Genomic DNA, 19073 nt, shown 5'->3' with positions numbered 1-19073 from the left:
AAAAGCAAATTACTTTCCTCCCTCAAACATTCCGACTATTGAGAGTTCGAATGGCCGCACCCATAGAAACCAGACGAACCCATAGAATTCTCCTTCATCCAACTTTTTTCAACCTCCTCGTGGGGTAATACACTAATGGCTCGGAACTACTTTCCACTCTGGGTTTTCTTCCCAAACGCCCACGCGCTCCCTATTGAATCACAACACGTGTTGAATAGTTTACATTATCTCACGCTATTTCTCAGCGTTTGATCGCAGGCTTCACACATTTCCAACTTCCACTTCCTTCACGTGCCACTAACTCGCGTGCCCCCTCTTCTCGAAGAAACTCCTGTTCCACGTTGTAAAATTCTACGTCTTCGTACTCCGCGGCTCCATCATTTTCCATGCACCTTCAACACTCCTGCCCGTTCGATTCCATACGGTTGATCCCGTTTGATTATATGGAGCGAAAGGTGGGCGGTTCATTATACTCGCGAGTCGCGAGATTTAAAGAAAGAATAATAAAAAAGAAGTTCCATTTGAGAAGCATATTCTAAGGTCAGGTTTTTAAACAATAAATCAGAGCTCAAACACACCCTCTCTTTCTCTCTAGAGGTTGAGGTCGAGGTCGAGGTCGATTCACGCTATCTCTCTCCTGACTAGAGAACTTCATTTCTCTTTCACTCATATTTGTCTCTCGGAATCTACAGTTTGTTTTCTTGTTCTGATTAACGAAGTTTGTTATACAATCAGTAGAAGATGCATTCGAGTCACCTGCTTCTCGAGGAGCCAATTAGGATGGCTTCAATCCTGGAGCCATCTAAGTCTGTAAGTTCTAATCTCTAATCATCTACTCGTTAATATTTCTCAACTCCAGGGTTTCTGCTTTTGGATCTGTAACGAAATATGTTTTGTAACTTTTGTTTGACCTAGTGTTTTATTAGATTCGCTGTTTGATTGCTGATGCTTTGATGATTTTGCAGAGTTTCTTCCCTGCAATGACGAAGATTGTGGGGACTCTAGGTCCCAAATCCCAATCCGTCGAGGTTATCTGTGGCTGCCTGAAGGCTGGAATGTCCGGTAAGTGATTTTTCGTCTTTTATTTTCTACCTATTGTTTATTCATTTTTCAAAGATTTCTCAATAGTTTTTGAAGTTTATATTTATAGGTACGGTTTGTTTTGGATATAATGATATCTGTTTGTTCTTTCAGTGGCTCGATTCGATTTTTCATGGGGCGACCCGGAGTATCACCAGGGAACCCTGGAGAATTTGAAGGCGGCAGTGAAGAGCACCAAAAAACTTTGTGCTGTATGTTCATTGTTAAGATTTTAATTTGGATTTCTTTTTCTTCTAATCGTATATTTTCATTTGGTTAGGTTACTAAAAATTACCACAGGAAAGAAAAAAAGGAATACTACCATGTGTATATATCTGGAGTTTGTTAATAGCTTGTGCTGATTTTATACGTCATATTGTTTGGTAACATATTGGAACTGCGATTACTGCTCTTTTTGTCCTTTTCCCGTGTTATTATGCTTTCTAAAGCAGAAAGTTATATAGACTATTGTCGTTGGCTGTCATCTGTTTTTCAATGTGATGCGTTGCCATGTGCTGCTATTATGCTCGTGCTTTAGTGAATAAGTACGGTCCTGCTTGGTTTTTCAGGTTATGCTGGACACGGTGGGACCTGAGTTGCAGGTAGTTAACAAAAGCGAGAAATCTATTTCACTTAAGGCAGATGCCACTGTTGTTTTGACGCCAAATCAAGAACAAGAAGCTTCTTCAGAAGTATTGCCCATCAATTTTGATGGTCTATCAAAGGTTCAAAATCGCCCTGCATTTTTCTCGTAATAGTTTTGAGTATAATTAAACAGCATGCATTTTAAACATTTAAAGTGGTTTTAGAAAGGAAAAGAATCCTCTGAAGCTACTCTTCATTGTTCAACTTCTATGAAGTTTATTTCTTTGCTGCATCTGATAAAAATTGTTTTTTGGATGATGCGTATGTAGAAAATCTATTTTTTTTCCAGTGTTTAATTTACTAGCTGCTCTTTCTTTCCCTCTTTCTATAATGGAGATAGTTGCGCGTAATGATAGATCACAGCCATTTTATTAAAAGCTTGGGGTAAGAATGGGTTTCGTTCTAATGGCCGAAAATAATATTCTAAAGTTTTCGTATGTTCTTCACTACTTATGTAGATATGGCCTATGTTATGGCTTCGATTATAGGGATCAATTTCTAGTCTTATAGCTTCATAATAAATCTGTAATGCTTCCACATAATTTTCTCCGTATTGACCGGCTCCTCTGTCATTAGGTCACCAACTTCCTTGACCTTCTGGCACTGGCAGGTGTCAGCGCCCGTACATGGTCTTACAACTTTGTGGAGACTTGTGTTTTTGATAAACAGTTGCCCAGACCTGGTCGCTGCAATCCCCTCTGGGAGGAGGCACCACTTATCCAGAAGTTACGAGACTATTTTGTAGAGTTCCTTAGAGAAAGTTGTCTCACGCCCATAGGTCATTTTTGAAGTAAAAAATTTTTGAAGTCAAAAAATGAATATTTGTGAACAATGTGGATATCATTTGAAAATGAGTAGTTCAGACAGAACCAAGTGTGAATTGAGATTCTTGAATGCTGTTTCTGAATAAGATTAAATGTCTCATCACGGCAATTTTGCATTTGCAGTCATACACATGGAAAAACATGTCTAAAAATAACTGGCCTAGGTAGTGGCAAATCTTCCCTCAAGAATGCATGATATGTACATGTTACTTTGTGCTCTAAATATGAATTTTAGGATTGACATGGTAATGTTACTTGCAAACTTTGTAAAAAGAAAATTTTTAATTGGTTTATGCAGGCAGTGACAAAAGGAGACACTATTTTTATTGGCCAATACCTCTTCACAGGCAGTGAAACTACTTCTGTTTGGCTAGAGGTAAGAAGCAAACTAAAATGAGGTCTAGATTATTTTGTGTGTATTCCTGTTTGGTGTCTATCTTCTGGCTGTTTAACTTGTTTGGCTCTTTTGTTCTTCTTTGCTGTTGTGAGCTTCTCTGTCACTCTTCTTCCTCATGTGATCCTGTGTGATTAAACCTTCAACGTTAACCTTTGCATTTATGACCTGATTTATGGCCAATATTAGCTGCAAGTTGTCTTCTTAATATATTTATTGTTATAAGCCTCTCTCCTTGTTTTCTTTCTTCTTTTGTTTAAAAGATCCTTTGCGTGATGATTTTTATTCTTAACTTCATCTGAACCTCTTGGCGATGTAAAATATGTGATTGCATTTGTTGCCTAGATTAATTGCTGTAAAAATATGTTATAGTAAATCTGATTTGGTAGTAAAAATATTTTTAGCTTGCCTGGAAGAGAACTTGTAGAGATGTACTTTCAAGAAAATTTGTTATGGATCTTGCATGACTGGTAATTTCTACATGGAGTGTGCAGGTTGACGAAGTCAAAGGGGATGACGTCATTTGTGTGATAAAGAACACTGCAACTCTTGCTGGTTCATTGTTTACTTTACATGCCTCTCAAATTCGTATTGATTTGCCAACCCTCTCTGATAAAGATAAGGAGGTAAATTTTTCCTTTAAGCCTTTTAATAATCCCTTAAGCATGCTACGATTCGTCTCTCTCCCTCTCTCTCTTCCGCTCGCCCAGCCTCCCTGACTTGTTTTAACTATTTTTTTTTTCCTCTCTAATATTAGGTCATAAGTACTTGGGGGGTCCAAAACAAAATAGACTTTCTTTCGTTGTCATACACCAGGCATGCAGAAGATGTTCGCCAAGTAAGTTTGCTCCTAAGTTTGCAGCCTTTATCTGGGGCATTTTTAAAATTTACCTTAGATTTCTTTGATTATTCTTATTATTTGAATAGCTCTCATAATCCACTGGCAATAATGCAGGCTCGAGAGTTCCTTTCCAAATTGGGTGATCTCAGTCAGACTCAAATTTTTGCTAAGATTGAGAACGTAGAGGTGAATTTTCTTTGTTGTTTGCTTGATTAACTCAGCTTCTTAATGTCTGTATTCTGATTTGGAAGGAGTTGGCATCTCTTTCCAGGGATTGACCCATTTTGATGAGATCTTGCAAGAAGCAGATGGTATTATTCTTTCCCGTGGGAATCTTGGCATAGATCTCCCACCTGAAAAGGTGAGTTCATTACACAAAATGGTCAGTCTGTTTCCTAGCTTAATATTTGTATTTTAGTTTGGTTTGATTTGGAGGGCATGCTTTCACTATATTCATTTATGTTTAGAAATGCTCAAATTTCCTGGGTTTTGTGCATATTAGTTTTCAAGGCTGTGGTGTTTTAGGAGACTGTAAATTTTTTGTTATCAAAAGACATTTTGTTGACTGTATCTTGGTATTTTTCCTAGGAACTGGCAGTATAATACTAGTAACTGAAACTTTTCCAGCATTATGCTGTCAGAATTAATTGTTCAGGCCTATTGATGTTTCGAATTCTCGTACTTCATGTGGGTGTAATGCTAGTATTTGTTATTTGGTAAAGTGCACTGCTGATCAATAGCTGTGTTTTGGCAGGTGTTTTTGTTTCAAAAAGCTGCCCTTTACAAGTGTAACATGGCTGGGAAGCCTGCTGTGGTTACTCGTGTTGTGGACAGTATGACTGATAATCTTAGGCCAACTCGTGCAGAAGCTACTGATGTTGCTAATGCAGTATTGGATGGTATGTCACTACTTTTTACCTTGAATATCCTAACTATCTTTTAAGTATTTGATTGCATGCAACATGGGTTATTGATGTAGGAGATACCCTTTTAGTAAGATCGGCTTTGGCATTCTCTACTATCCTTCATGTTATCCCTGATACATATATAATCTTGGTTTTACAAAGCATTAATTCCTTCCTAATTATTTCAGGAAGTGATGCAATTCTTCTTGGTGCCGAGACCCTTCGTGGATTATACCCGGTGGAAACTATTTCTACTGTTGGTAAAATTTGTGCAGAGGTAATTTTTCTCAACCTAAACACATCCAGATGTTTAATTTTTTGCAAGTTGACAACTTAATATTTATGAAATTATGCAACAGCTAAAGGATGTTTTAGTTCACCTTTTTAATTAGAAAGAAGTGCAATAATAAAACACAGTTTTCTTCGCTAACAAAAAGTATCTGTTTGTTGAGTTTTCCTCCTGAAATAATGAATCTTCTCCATATTTCTAGTCTTTCTAAGTTGCTATAGGTTAAATATCTTAAAGAAATGTACCCACTAGGGGGCATAAACCAATTAGGGCATTTTTTTCTTTGAGATACAATTAAGGCATTATCTATTTCACCCTGATTAAGAACACAGACTAGATAAAAAACTTATTTGCAACTAAAATACTAAGTGTACAAATTCAAATCGAAGATTCTTTTGGAGTTACAATGATTATCTTTTCTGCTACATATCATAATTTAAGCATTTTAGCAATAATATTTTGTTATTTCTCCCATGTTAATGTAGGCAGAGAAGGTTTTCAATCAAGACCTTTATTTCAAGAAGACTGTCAAATTTGTTGGCGAGCCAATGACTCACTTGGAATCCATTGCTTCCTCTGCAGTAATCTCCCTCAGCCTCTCTCTCCCTGCATTGACTTCTCAAGAAATCGCTTTTAGTTTTTGTTCAAATGATTGAGTAGTTCCAATTGATTTATTTTTCATTGGTCAATGCTCAATAAATTTTCAGGTCAGGGCTGCCATCAAGGTGAAGGCATCTGTAATAATATGCTTCACTTCATCAGGAAGAGCTGCAAGGTAAATAGATCTATTGTTCTCCATTTTGTTGGCATGTTATTTGTATCTGGTGGCAACAGTTTTATAGTTGATTTTCTAATATGCACTATGTGTATTTGACATTTGTGCATATCCTTCTGAATATGTTACACATGCAGGTTGATTGCTAAGTATAGGCCATCGATGCCAGTTATATCGGTTGTCATCCCCCGCCTTAAGACAAATCAACTAAAGTGGATTTTCAGTGGAGCCTTTGAGGTATTGCCAACTGTTCTGATTTTTTTTATAGTATTGTTAACCTATTACTTGAAACCATTTTAATTTTGTAGAATGTGAATCATTAGGACCACACTTTTCTGGACTCTTCCCAAAATATCATTTTTCTTGAGTGAAAATAACTAGTATAATTCATGCCAAAATGTTAAATATGGTAATGGCAAAATTTTCTCTCTGAGGCATGCCTTGTCTTATGTTGAAGGCAAAATGGTGTGTGTTACTTTTATTTCTCATCTACATACTTGGAAATTGTGAATAATTTCTTGAATTTTGTGGCTTGTATTTCAGTAAAGAAGGCTTGAGAGAAAATTGTTGGCTGTTTCTCTGATCTTTTTAAATAGTTTACTGGGTGATAGTACAAGGCCCCAAAATACTAGCAAATGGATGGGTACTGACAGGATAAATGTGAACTTTTCTTTATATTGTTAAGAATGACTAGCTACCTCAAATTTTTTTTCAAAGTTGGGGTTTTTCTGTATGCGCTGATTTCCGATGCTAGAAAATCATATGTAATTTCTCATTCATGTTGCAGAACGCCTCATTCTATGGCTGATGATAGCATTATCTCTTTTCTTACAATTTTCAGGCCAGACAGTCACTCATTGTGAGAGGTCTCTTTCCTATGCTTGCGGATCCACGACATCCAGTAAGTGCTTGAGTTGTTTTCTGTTACTTGTACATTTTAATTATCTTGCTTTATTATTATTTTTGTAAAATTCTGGGTGGGGGTAGAAAGGATGGGCTTGGGAGGCTGGAACATGGACCTCAATTTCTGGTAAACTGGGCCGAATATCATGGTTGACTGGCCTGAACATCACTATGTAGAGATGAGGGCAGGACAGCAAAGAGAATGATTCGTTGCCAGGTTGTATGAACAAGCTGTAATATTTTTGGCATTCCCCTGAGTGCCACTGCCTTATACTTAGTGTACAAAATTGTGTCATTCTAGATTTACAAACAAGTTTATGACCCTTGCACCTTGAGAGAAATGGACGCAAGAAGAATATCTGTTTCTCGCATAAGTTAATACATAGAACTGTTATACTCAATTTTCAGCCTTTTGTTTCTGCTTTTCTTGTTTCTTTTAGGGGAGAGGGAGGGGACAGGAAGGTTTTGGCATTGAGAGAATATGAGATGGTGCACTTCTATGTATCACATTTGTTACTTTATTTATTTAACACGTTTTTCTTGTGTAATTTGCAGGCAGAGTCAACTAGTGCAACAAATGAATCAGTTTTGAAAGTTGCTCTTGATCATGGGAAAATGGCAGGGGTTATAAAATCTCATGATAGAGTTGTTGTTTGCCAGAAAGTTGGGGATGCATCTGTAGTGAAGATCATCGAGCTTGAAGATTAACCAAATCCTTTTACCTTCGTTTTGAGTTGATTCTTTTTCCTCCTTGGAATGTGATAGTGCGTTGCTGGCACCTTTTTGAGGTATGTCTCCGGAGTTTTGGAGACAAAGTAATCTATTTTGGAACTGTATTATGAAACCAAAAAAAAAAAAAGAAAAACTGAAAGTCTTGTCATGCTAATTGGACATGGCTCCCATTTTCGGTTGAACCCTCTTAAGGCGAATCACACAGTTTATTTATCTCAACAACTAAATTTCCACTACCCTAATCTGGCACGTTTTCTTTTTCCTTATTGATGGAGAAATGCAGATGGATAGATGGCTCTCCTGGAAACTCATGAACAGGAAGGCAATTTGCTGGTGTTTTTATACGGTTGGGAAATATGTTGCTGATTATTTTCGTTGTACTTGGTGGATTGGTGGTGGTATCTAGTTGAAATAAATTTGAAATATTAAAAATGCTTGGGAGTTTAACCAAGTAGATACATTTTGGCTGCAGCATCTGTCAATTTGCTATACTAAAGGTGTGCCCAGGACTTGTAGGGCTAAGGGCCTTGCCCCATTTCTTAAGTTTTATGCCTATAGAGCATGCCCAACTTGACCCAGAATTCCCTTGTTTATTCTTAACACCGCCGTGACAAAAGAGAAGGGTCAAAGATATAAACATAGGACAATGCAAAATTGGAATTGATAAGCTCATTTTCAATCGGGATTTTATGGTTTTAGCCCGATGGAAATAGATGGAATTGTGTAAAGTGTTTAAGTCATAGCTTGAGGGATCTGTGCAGATACGAACAAAGATGATAATGAAAGAATACTTCCATGGTTATAATTTATACATTTGTTATTATAAACACGTATAACGTTTATTTTATCCATTTCTACCAAATATTTTCAGTGATAATAATTTAAAGTATTCTACCCTTGACAATATAATTGATTGTCAATTAGTTTATTTTTTATGTTTTTAGTCCATTTCCATTAATTCTTAACTGTTGAATGAAATAGTAAAAATCAGTACGTGAAATCATGGGTCCTATAAATAATTTCTCATTTATCTTAAAATGACAATAGTGAGTGGGACATTTCTATATTCTAACATTATAAATTTTAATAATATTATATATTTTCATATTTAACTCACTTTTTAAGGTTAATGCATATGAAGAGGTAAATTCCATAAATATGGTTGGTAGATTTAAAATTTTACTCTCATCTTAACAAAAAATTGAAATGAATTAATATGTACCAACCAATCTGTCAAGTTATATGCATTCGGAAAATTTTAATGGGCAAAATCCACTGATGAATCGTACATAAAAACTCCTAAACTCTAACTTCATGGGCAAAATTTTATAGAATTTTTTATTAAGGTTTTTTTTTTTTTTGTCATTGTAGTAAAATTTGTATATATTTTTAGCTTAAAAATAAATTTGTCACGGCCAATCAACTATCACTTAATCAATTAATTAATGTATAAATTTATATTAAAAAATAACTTTACTCCAATCATAACCTTGGTCTCGGTGAGCAAAAATAAATTTATTATTAACCAAGAGAGAAAGACGTAACTACTCTATCAATAAAGAAACTTATGTTGATCCTTACATCATCTCTCTTGGTATATTAACACAATTAATTTACGTAAATCAACCAGTGACTGACGATGGATCGCTTCTCTTGTTTGAAGAATTCTGCTGTTGATGATGATGATGATGATGTTGAACATGAAGCAATTCCAGTTCCTTCTGTCGAACCAGCAAAACCATTCTGTCACTCTCGAGTCTTCTTCTCTCATTCTCCAGTTTCGCTCTCTCCATTTCTCTCTCCTTCTTGCTGCTGAACTTCACCCACTTGAGCCTCTGCTTCTCTAGCTCGAACGCCTGGCACTGGTAGCTCACTTGCTGTTCCTCGAGCTGCAGCAACCTCATCTTCAACCATTGCTTCTTCTCCCACCCGTTTCTCGTTCCGTCTTGGATCACACTCGTCACCTCGGAGCTCAATTGCTGCATCAATGGCGATTGAGGGGAGGACAAGGGTCCTATTATTCGTTGCCTTTTAGACGAAAACTTGTTATCCTCGTTGTCGTGATCTTCGTGTCGATGCCCGTTTTGACCCCTGGAGTTTCCTTCTTCTTCGTCGTCTTCCTCGTCATCGTCATCCTCGGTGTCATCTTCCTCATCGTCGTCTTCCTCGCTCCCGGTTCTTCCCATTTTCGACCCATCTGCTTCGCTTCTGCTCGAATGAGCGTTCTCCGACGAGTGCAAACACCGCTGTCGTTGTTGTTGGGATTGCTGGTGCTGAACCTGAGATGCGTCATTCTGAACCGACGATGAGCCATTGGCGCCGCTAGGCCCGCCGACGACGGTGGTTGCAGCGCCATGGCCGCAACTGTTGTGATAAGCACACATCTCCCTGAAGAACAAATGCTTAGAATTAAGCAATTTACGGACTTCCTCCTTCATTTTCGGCGACAAATCCATTGTTTCTAACAGGCTTTGATTCTCCACAACACGGCAAGCTGTTCCCTTTCCAAGAATGTCATTAACCCTCTTATACCTCTTGTTTAAATCATTAAATTTATCCTCGCACTGTTGTGGCGAGACATAAAACCCTTTCTCCATCATAGCTCTCGACACAGATTTCCATTTCCCTTTCTTCTGCAACAACGCACCATCTTTTTTCTTATCATTTGCTTCAGATCCAGCTTCGTCTCCGATATAGTAAACCGCCATTATCAGAAGCCTGACCATACTGTCAGTCCATTTCATTCTCTGCCATGGCGAGATTTTCCTCTTCCCATCACCTGTACTATCGTCGGGATTGAACCCGTGGTCATCTTCATCGCTTAATAACGATGCTTGTTTGGGCTTTTGGCCATATGGGTATCCTTGTTTAATCGATTGCTGGGTCTGTTGAGGATGATCAGCATCATGGGGGGCGTAGGAAACCATTTGTTGATGCTGCTGTAAGTGATGAGGGTTTTGAGGGTTTTGTTGAGGATGAAGTGGCATTTCAAGACCTAACATTCCTGCACCAATTCCAGAAAAAATCCCACCGGGCAAACCATTGGGTTCCATTAACCTGAAAATCTGACTCCACACAGAAAAAAATTTACCAGATATTCTAAACACAAACTCCCAGTTACTAACAATGTCATTGGCTATTACTCTCTAATTTCTGCTTCGACATTAAAACAGAGGAAAACCCATTTGAGAAGACAACTCCCTTACCCCACTACCCAAAGAAAAGCTTCTAACTACGAACTGAAAAGGCGATAGAGAAAATAAACATACTCGAAAATTGAAATCGTGCTGTAACAATCAACAGGGTCCCTGCACAGCTTTATTTTATCTCCTTCTTCAAAAAAACCTAACATCCAGAGAAAAAAAAAATGACAGGGGTACTCAAAGATTTATACGCCGAAACAATTAGAGATAGAAAATAGAAGAAAGTTTTCTAATTTCTAGGTTTTGGATATTGAGGAGGGGAAATAGACAGGGAGGCAGAGTATTATACAGAGAGCGTAGCAGCCGGTTTTGAGTTTAGCAGATTTAATTTCTTGCTGACAGAAAAGAAAAAAAGAAAACTGCCCATGGTTTTGCTGCAACCGGCTTTGGATGGAAGTATAAAAACCCACAGTTTTTCCTGAAAAACAGCGGAATACCTTTTTAACATTGTTACTGTTTAAAGCTTTGCTTAAACACTGATTAACAGACTTAATTTGTTGATTTGCATAAGACTAAATCTTTGACAAATTAAATTCTATATTTTAAGATTTTTATTACCTTAACAACTACGATTTTTTTTTTATAAAAAAATTATGATTAAAAGGGTAAACTAATTTATTTAACATAAAAGCTTGATTATTACCTCCTGATTAAATTAATTTGTTAATGATCAAATAGTAAATACAAACATTAACAAATGCTAACCAGTCAAAAAGATAAAATATTTTAATTAATTAACAATATCTCTAATTATTGTTGTTAGGTATTTCCTAGGGTTTATCCAAATCACAATGAAAACCAGGGTGCTTGTTGCTTCATTTCGGTGTGCTTGTCATGACCTATATATAATATAATATATATATATATATATATATAGATATCTGGTTTTTCCAACTTTATCCATGGAGAAAATTTAAATTAATTTGAAAATAGTAAATGATATTAATTGATAATAAATTATTAACGTTTAAACTAATTTTACCATTAAATGAATAATCTTAAAGTAATTTAATTATTATCCATAATAATGCATTGTCAACAATCTAAGCATATATTAATTATTAATTATTAATTATTAACCATGTTGGGTGATTAGCAACCAATTACAGATGACAAATATAGAAGGTAGATACAAATTCATGTCGGAAACAAAGTTGACTCAGTGCGTTCTAACATTTTATCGACACCATAATGCCATAACCTATATATATATATATATGTGTGTGTGTGTGTGTGTGTATGCACGTGCGTATTTATAAATATATATATATATTTATATGTATGACTTATCTGCTTCGAGGCCTAATAAAAAAGTCCCCCACACATGGTTTAGCTCACGTTTCGAAGTTTGAAGGTGCAATAAATATATTTTTCTTTTTTAAAAAAATATACGAATTATTTTTAATTTAAATTATTGCGTTTAAAATGTGAACAAAATTTTGTAATTACATATTTTTATTTCCAAATATATTTTTTAATTCACATTTTTCGAAGATATGGTAAGCTCTAATTTAACGAGATTCTAAATTTTTTAATGAGATATATTTGTAATTTTATATTTTCTCTGTATTTTTTAAAGTAAAAAAAAAAATCAATAAAAGGATAGAAATTCTTGTCCCATTAAATTTTAAAAAATAAACTAAATAATTTATTCTAATATTAATTATACAATATTTGAAATATAGCCGTGTGCGTACGTGCAGGGTCCAGTGGAGCATTTTGATTCTCCGCTATATGGCTCATCGTTAACATCACGAGGCCCTTTGGGTCAGAAATAAAAAATTTCAGTGTTGGGCCTAAACGTCGACGTTTAAGCCCACCAGCTCGAGGTATTTGACCAAAACCGCTCGGCTCTTCGTGATTTCTTTTTTATTTTATTTCATCTCTCTCAAAATTAAACCTAATTAAATTAAGTAATTACCAACAACTACGAAACTAGTAATTCATATTTTTTTTTCTTAATTATAATTGAAGTCCGACGTTTGACGAGTCACAAATAAATTATAGAAAAAAATATAAATTAAAAAAAAATAATCAACAATACTTGGATTTAAATTTTAAAATAATTATATATAAATCTATTCTTTTAAAATATTTAGTTAGAATAATACTATGTTGGATTTTATTCAACCCATTATTTATTTTAATATATCACGGTTTTATAAATAAGTTTATTTTTTTATTACGGTCTTCTTATAAAATGAATTAATTAATCAAACACTAAATTTCATTTTATCAAATGTTATAAATTTATTAATGTCAATTTATAATATATTTATAAAATAACAAACTCTACATATTAAATATAAATAAAATGTATATTTTTTATCACTAAATCATCTTACTAGTTGTAAAGATTAAATTTGTATTTAATAGATATTTGTAGAGTATCATTTAATTTTGTAAGCACTAAAAAGAATTTAATAATTTATAAAATTTTAAAAAAAAATATCAACGGTCAAAAAATTTGTGGCATACGTGTTGCCAATCGTCATGGCATTAAACATAATTAGCACGGTTTCATCATTAGTCATGCATGGACCCTTTTGAATTTGACATATCTTAGCCTCGTAACTTAACTTATATCTCTTCTGTGGTCAATCACACAATAACAGCCGTTGTCTGATTTACAAACATACATACATACATACATATATATATACACACACCGCTATACTTCTATTCACGTAAGCACAAAGTCCATATAAATTTTTGAGACCCATAATTTCATGTGAGAAAGAAAGAAAAAGAAAAAACCTTAAAAGGGTCTATTGATAAGAAATCAACCTCTGTCTTATTTCCGAATAATGGAAACTAATATATAGTTGGCCATCATCAATAAATGCCACAATTGGACCGACCTAGGGGGTATATAGCTAGATGGGAAAATATATACTTCCAAATACCTTTATCATACGAAACAAACATGAATAATTTGGCATTATTTACATAATTATTTAATTTCATAAAATAAAAACAAGAAGAAGTGTGTGTATGTGTCAGTGTATGAATATTGATGGAGATGTTTTATATAACATTTTCCCTATTTTTAATTTAATTATTGATTGACTGATTTGTCAAAGGTAATAATCGTGAGAGAAAAAAATTGATGTGAATTGCAAAATTTTGGAATTTCTTTTTATTTTTAAAGGGAATTTTTTAAAAATTATTACCATTATAATTATATTTTATAATTAATAATAACAATTAGTTTTTTTTTGGATAAATTAGTTAATAAAAATAAACAAATTATAAATTTTTTTTTAAATTATTTTATTTGGGTTTAATAATAATAATAATAATAATAATAGAAAAGTTGATTAGTGTGAATTATTTTTATTCAGTTTAATTTCATTTATTTCAATTTTCATTGGATTCTTTCTCTTACTTGTGCATTCAATTTTCAATATAATTGACTCCTTCAAATATATATATATTTAAAAAAAAAAAGGTCAAGGTCAAAATTATTAATTATAATTTAAAATAGTTTGAATTAATTTAGTCATTACTTTTCATTTGGCTGATTTGACATACACTTGCAAAGAAATTTTTAAAATTTTGAAATTAAATTATTTAATAGTATAATATTTATGTTAGATTTTTTTATTAAAATAAATTTAACGTGAATATTAATGTGTGTAACATATTATCAGTTTATTAATTTTATTTAAAATAATTAATTACGATTAAATAATTATGAATCTTGATGTAGTATAGATTTATAATATGTATATATACTATATTTATAATTTTTTATTTTATAATGAATAAAATAAAAAATAATAAAAATTGGTAATATAAAAAACGAATATAATCTTTAAGTGATTTTAGTTTATTTCTTGTTATTCCGTTAATAACAAAAATCAGTTTTTACAACTGTACAGATTTAAAAAATTTATTGTAGGATGTAAAAATAATATATATTTTTTTTATGAATTTAGGTATCTTTTTGTGTTTATTATCTTTAATTAAATACTAATTTACTTAAATCTGATTTGATTTGATTTTAACAATTTATATTTTAAATCCGTTTCATGAATATGATGTATTGAAATATTTTATAATAGGGTACTTTATATAAATAATTGATAGAAACATAGTTTGTTGCACTAAATCATGACCAAAATCATATAATTTACTTGAGATTCGCATAAAGATTTGTTAGAAAAAAATTGTCACGTCAACGTCTATAACCATAATTAATAATTGGGTGATGTATGGTTAGCCTAAATTAATGCATATGAATTAATTGTTAGATATATATATATATATATTAAATATTAAGGATGTGCTTCTTCAATTTTGATTGAATATTTATTTTATTTGCACGAATTTTTAATATGAAGTATAAAATTATAGCACTGTTTAATTGCGAGATTGAAATTGAATTTCTTGATACAATTTTCACCTATATTTTGATTTTTTTTTTTTGAAATGATGAAATTAATTAATCATAAGAAATGTGTTATAACAATTTACATGTATGTTGGGAGTAAAATCAAATTTTTATACATGTTAATTAACTAAAAGTATGTAGTAATTGAATATTGGATTAAAAAAAAATTTATTGTATTTATAGATATATGTATATGGTAATAATAATAATAAGATATAAACATAATTATATGGTTGAAGAGAGGAGGAGGAAACAGTGTTGTTTGGAGAAGAGGAGGAGGAAACGTCGTCGTTTGGAGAAGAGGGAGTGGACGGCCGGGATGAGATGAGATGAGATGGATGGGCAGGATGAGGGTTTGTTTCAGCCTTTACCCATACCCTAGTGGAAGTGGGAATATGTCTCCATGAATTTTGTGACCAGGTTGCCAAGGAACCACAAGAAGCATGATAGTATTTGGGTGGTAGTTAATGGTCTAACTAAATCTTCCCATTTCTTAGCAATGAAGGTGACTGATTCAGTAGAGCAGTTGGTCAAACTGTATGTCAAAGAAGTAGTAAAGTTACACGACATTCCCGTATCGATTGTTTCTGATCGGGATTCCCGATTCACCTCTAGGTTTTGGAGAAGTTTACAACAGGCTTTAGGTGCTTAATTGAATTTCAGCACAACTTTTCACCTGCAAACGGATGGACAGACGGAGAAGACGATATATGTATTAGAGGATATGTTACAAGCATGTGTCATCGACATGGGGGGAGATTGGGAGGATATATTGCCCTTACTAGAGTTTATATACAATAATAGTTATCATATTAGCATCGGGATGGCTCCTTGTGAAGCTCTATATGGTAGGTTCTGTAGGTCGCTGGTGTAACGGCCCCGAAAATTAAAAAGAAATGTATATATTTATTATAAGTGCAGAAACGAAATAAAATATATTATGATTAACATCCCTTACACAATAACCAAAACGAATTAAACGTATGAAAGAATAAACTAACTTAAAAGAAATACTATGAATGAATGCTATAAGGAAAACTAATAAATTCTTTGGCTTCTACTCGCTGTTTTCCTGCAGAATGGGCTCGGGAACCAAGTCATCATGATCTGAAATAGTTAAGTAAGGAATGAGCTACACTAACTCAATAAAGACATCACACTATCTCACTGTCATAAAAGTAAAGGTTGATAGAAAACAAAAACGACCAATTAAACATAATTTATAACAAAATCATTTATCAATAATGAAATCCTTTACTGTCCACCTATCTCGGTGAGATTCATGAAAACAATTTATGAAAATAATTACACCATAAATATCATAAGATCACGCACACTCTGTAACATAACACATATCATGCTTTTGTATTTCAATCATCAGGCAACAATTTTCCTCTTTTATCAGCCTACTAGTATCCATGGGATCCATAGGGTCCCCACTACACGTGAACCATTCACATTAATAACTTAATTCAAGGGCCGTCTCCATACCCCATCAGGCATGGGTGCCAAAACCATAAACCTCAATACCCCGTCCAGTATGAGGGTGAAACAGACCGTCCCCATACGGTATGGGCGCCAAAATACATAAAATCTCCATACCCCGTCCGATATGAGAGACCATGTTCCCGGTAGGGTTCCCTATGGACCTGGTTCGTCCACCATCTCCCAGGATATCTAGTGAGGCTGTCGACTTATCCACTTATAAATTCACATACCATCCTTATTTTTCTTAGTCTCAATTACCCAATCAACATAAATACGTAAATCAGCAACGCACACCAAACAAGGTAACACAACATCGGCTTCACAATAATTCAAACTATAATAGATTAAACAGTTATTCATGCATACGGAACCACAGAATAAACAATCAGATACTATATTGCATTTAGACTGTAAAATACATCAAACAGAAACAGACCGACAAATACATCAGGTTCGGGCCCCATTAGCAATCTTAATTAATTGTACATATCTATTAATTCATAAAATACTGTTTTATCATTTATTAAACTTTAATGCTGTGATAAAAAATAGGGTGAGGGATCCTTACTTGTTTCGGAGTCTGAAATCGGGTTCTGCACCTACGGGCAGTCCCTAGATTCTCTGAATTTTTATCTAGAAATTGAAACACACTTTTGGTACCTGCACATGTCCCCATAAAAATCCCAAATTAGACTCAGGGCCCTTTCGGCCAATTTTGAAATTCTGGCACGGTGGCTCCGCCATGCTCTGGCGACGGCACCGCCGCCCACAGAGGCGATCCACCTTGGGTTGGCCGTTTTTGTTCGAATTCGGTCAAACTTGCATTAGTTCCTGTGATAAAACACCCCTAGGTCTCTCGGTGGGCCAAAAAATTACAAAAAATCGAGACTTACCGGTGGCCAAGCACTCGGGTACAGCGGCCTTTCCGGCGCGAGTTGCGATTTCGTGTTTTGCTCCGGTCAACCTGTAGAGAAAAGGACAGTGATCACAGTGGTATAAAAATTACATCGAACGGGAACCGGAAAGGGCCTCATCGGAGGCAAAAATTGAGAAAATCTACAGCAGCCGCGCTGAACTTCGGCGGTGTTTTTCGGCCAATCAGCCGGTGGTTTGGCTACAGAGAGGTTCAGGATCGAAAAACGAGCCAAGTGGAGAAATTTTACCTCGTTTGGCGGCCGAAAAATCCTTCGGTGCGGCGGCGAGTGGCGGCGGTGGGTTCCTCCGGTGGCTGGGTCGTCTTCTCCGGCGAGGGTTCTCACGGCTAGGGTTTGAGGTTGGGTGTGGATGCGATTATTTATAACCTTTCCCTTTTAATCTGAGCCGTCCATCATGATTTAATATGGACCGTCAGATTGTGATTAAATTAGAAATAAATATGCGTCGTCTATCGCAATGCGATCTGGGCCGTTCGTGCGTGATCAAATCTGGGTCATCCGCACGCGTGAGATCTGGGCCGTCCATGTGCGCTTTTGATTTGGGCCGTCTATGCGCGCGGGAACGGATCTGGGCCATTCGATCACGTGCACGCGGATCGCCCACGTGTCTCCGTCCTGCGTGGCTTCCCGCATCAGCGTCCCTGCCACGCGGCGTGTCTTGGTTGGCCGGGGCTGCTGACCGGGTTGCTGACGCGGCTGCTGATGTGGCACTATTTTTTTAAATTGTGCTTTGACCTCTGATTTTCGATTTTTCTTTCAAAAACACCCACAGAATCTAAATTTTCACCCATTTTTCTCAAAATCAATTTCAATTAAATCCCAAAAATAATTTTATCCAATTTTATTATTATTATTAATTTTATTTCTATTAAATTAAATTAAATTAAAACCTTATGAAATAAAAATAAAAATAAAAATAGACAAAAAATTTGGGTGTTACAACTCTCTTCCCCTTAAAAAAATTTGGTCCCCTAAATTTTCTTCTTACTCTCGGTTGAACAAATGGGGATACTGGGCTCTAAAGTCTGATTCTAGCTCCCAGGTAGCCTCCCTTGGCGAGTGGTTCTACCACACTACCTTTACAAATGATATTTCCAAGTTGCGGAGTATCTTGCTCTTTCGGTCCGTGATACTGACTGATACTTCCTCATAAGATAAGTCCTCTTGGAGTGGAAGTGGTTCATGAGCCAAGACATGAGAGGGGTCCGGATTGTACTTACGTAGCATGGATACATGGAACACATTGTGGATCTTGGAGAGCTCTGGAGGCAGTGCTAGTCTGTAGGCGGCAGTACCATTCATGTCTAAGACTTCATATGGTCCAATAAATCGGGAGTTCAGTTTTTTTCTCCTGCCGAACCTACTAATTTCTTTGAAAAGAGTGACCTTAAGGAACACTCGGTCGCCTTTTTCAAACGTTAAATCTCTTCTCCGGGTGTCCGCATAACTCTTCTACCTGCTCTGAGCCGTCTGAATGTTCTTTATGATTTTAACTATTTTAGACGTGGTCTCCTCCACCAACTCCGGGCCGAACAATTTTCTGTCGCTCACTTCTTCCCAACAAATCGGTGATCTGCATGGGCGCCCATAAAACGCCTCGTACGGAGCCATGCCAATGCTCGTTTGGTAGCTATTGTTGTAGGCAAATTCTATTAGGGGTAGA

At 35.1% G+C, this 19073-nt stretch overlaps 2 protein-coding genes across 4 annotated transcripts; one reads left to right on the top strand and one right to left on the bottom strand.

The window, feature by feature from the left end:
• Positions 1–511: 511 nt before the first annotated feature.
• On the top strand, positions 512–7859 carry LOC110822754 (pyruvate kinase 1, cytosolic). Of its 2 annotated transcripts, XR_015813936.1 has the most exons (17): positions 512–810; positions 966–1062; positions 1195–1292; positions 1650–1805; positions 2848–2925; positions 3438–3569; positions 3701–3781; positions 3899–3970; positions 4056–4145; positions 4539–4683; positions 4878–4966; positions 5464–5559; positions 5686–5753; positions 5891–5990; positions 6595–6654; positions 7212–7444; positions 7672–7859. XR_015813936.1 is itself a non-coding variant. In XM_088209369.1 (16 exons), the coding sequence occupies exons 1-16, from the start codon at positions 742–744 to the stop codon at positions 7362–7364; spliced, it is 1584 nt and encodes a 527-aa protein (XP_088065495.1). In that variant the 5' UTR covers positions 512–741; the 3' UTR covers positions 7365–7859. The 2 variants fall into 2 exon arrangements, 1 of the variants encoding a protein (XP_088065495.1); XM_088209369.1 differs by having other exon boundaries at positions 7212–7859.
• Positions 7860–8888: 1029 nt separating this feature from the next.
• Positions 8889–10970, bottom strand: LOC110822878 (sequence-specific DNA binding transcription factor). 2 transcript variants are annotated; one of them, XM_022053112.2, is made up of 2 exons: positions 10658–10970; positions 8889–10453 (listed from the first exon to the last, which is right to left on the bottom strand). In XM_022053112.2, the coding sequence occupies exon 2, from the start codon at positions 10439–10441 to the stop codon at positions 9011–9013; it is 1431 nt and encodes a 476-aa protein (XP_021908804.1). In that variant the 5' UTR covers positions 10442–10453; positions 10658–10970; the 3' UTR covers positions 8889–9010. The 2 variants fall into 2 exon arrangements, with proteins under 2 accessions (XP_021908804.1, XP_088065907.1); XM_088209781.1 differs by having other exon boundaries at positions 8889–10392; positions 10658–10968.
• Between the last annotated feature and the right edge of the window lie 8103 nt (positions 10971–19073).

Source organism: Carica papaya, chromosome 8 (genome assembly GCF_054855325.1).
Source record: "Carica papaya isolate Zhongbai chromosome 8, ASM5485532v1, whole genome shotgun sequence".
Classification (NCBI taxonomy): domain Eukaryota; kingdom Viridiplantae; phylum Streptophyta; class Magnoliopsida; order Brassicales; family Caricaceae; genus Carica; species Carica papaya.
This window is presented reverse-complemented; position numbering and strand designations above follow the sequence as displayed.

What these genes read in the sequence shown, in the direction of transcription:
- LOC110822878 (XM_022053112.2), bottom strand. Translation starts at nt 10,441, where the DNA reads ATGGAACCCAATGGTTTGCCCGGTGGGATTTTTTCTGGAATTGGTGCA.
- LOC110822754 (XM_088209369.1), top strand. Translation starts at nt 742, where the DNA reads ATGCATTCGAGTCACCTGCTTCTCGAGGAGCCAATTAGGATGGCTTCA. An exon ending in GCACCAAAAAACTTTGTGCT is followed by an intron (nt 1,293 to 1,649) that starts GTATGTTCATTG and finishes TTGGTTTTTCAG; the next exon opens with GTTATGCTGGACACGGTGGG. An exon ending in TTGGTAAAATTTGTGCAGAG is followed by an intron (nt 4,967 to 5,463) that starts GTAATTTTTCTC and finishes ATGTTAATGTAG; the next exon opens with GCAGAGAAGGTTTTCAATCA.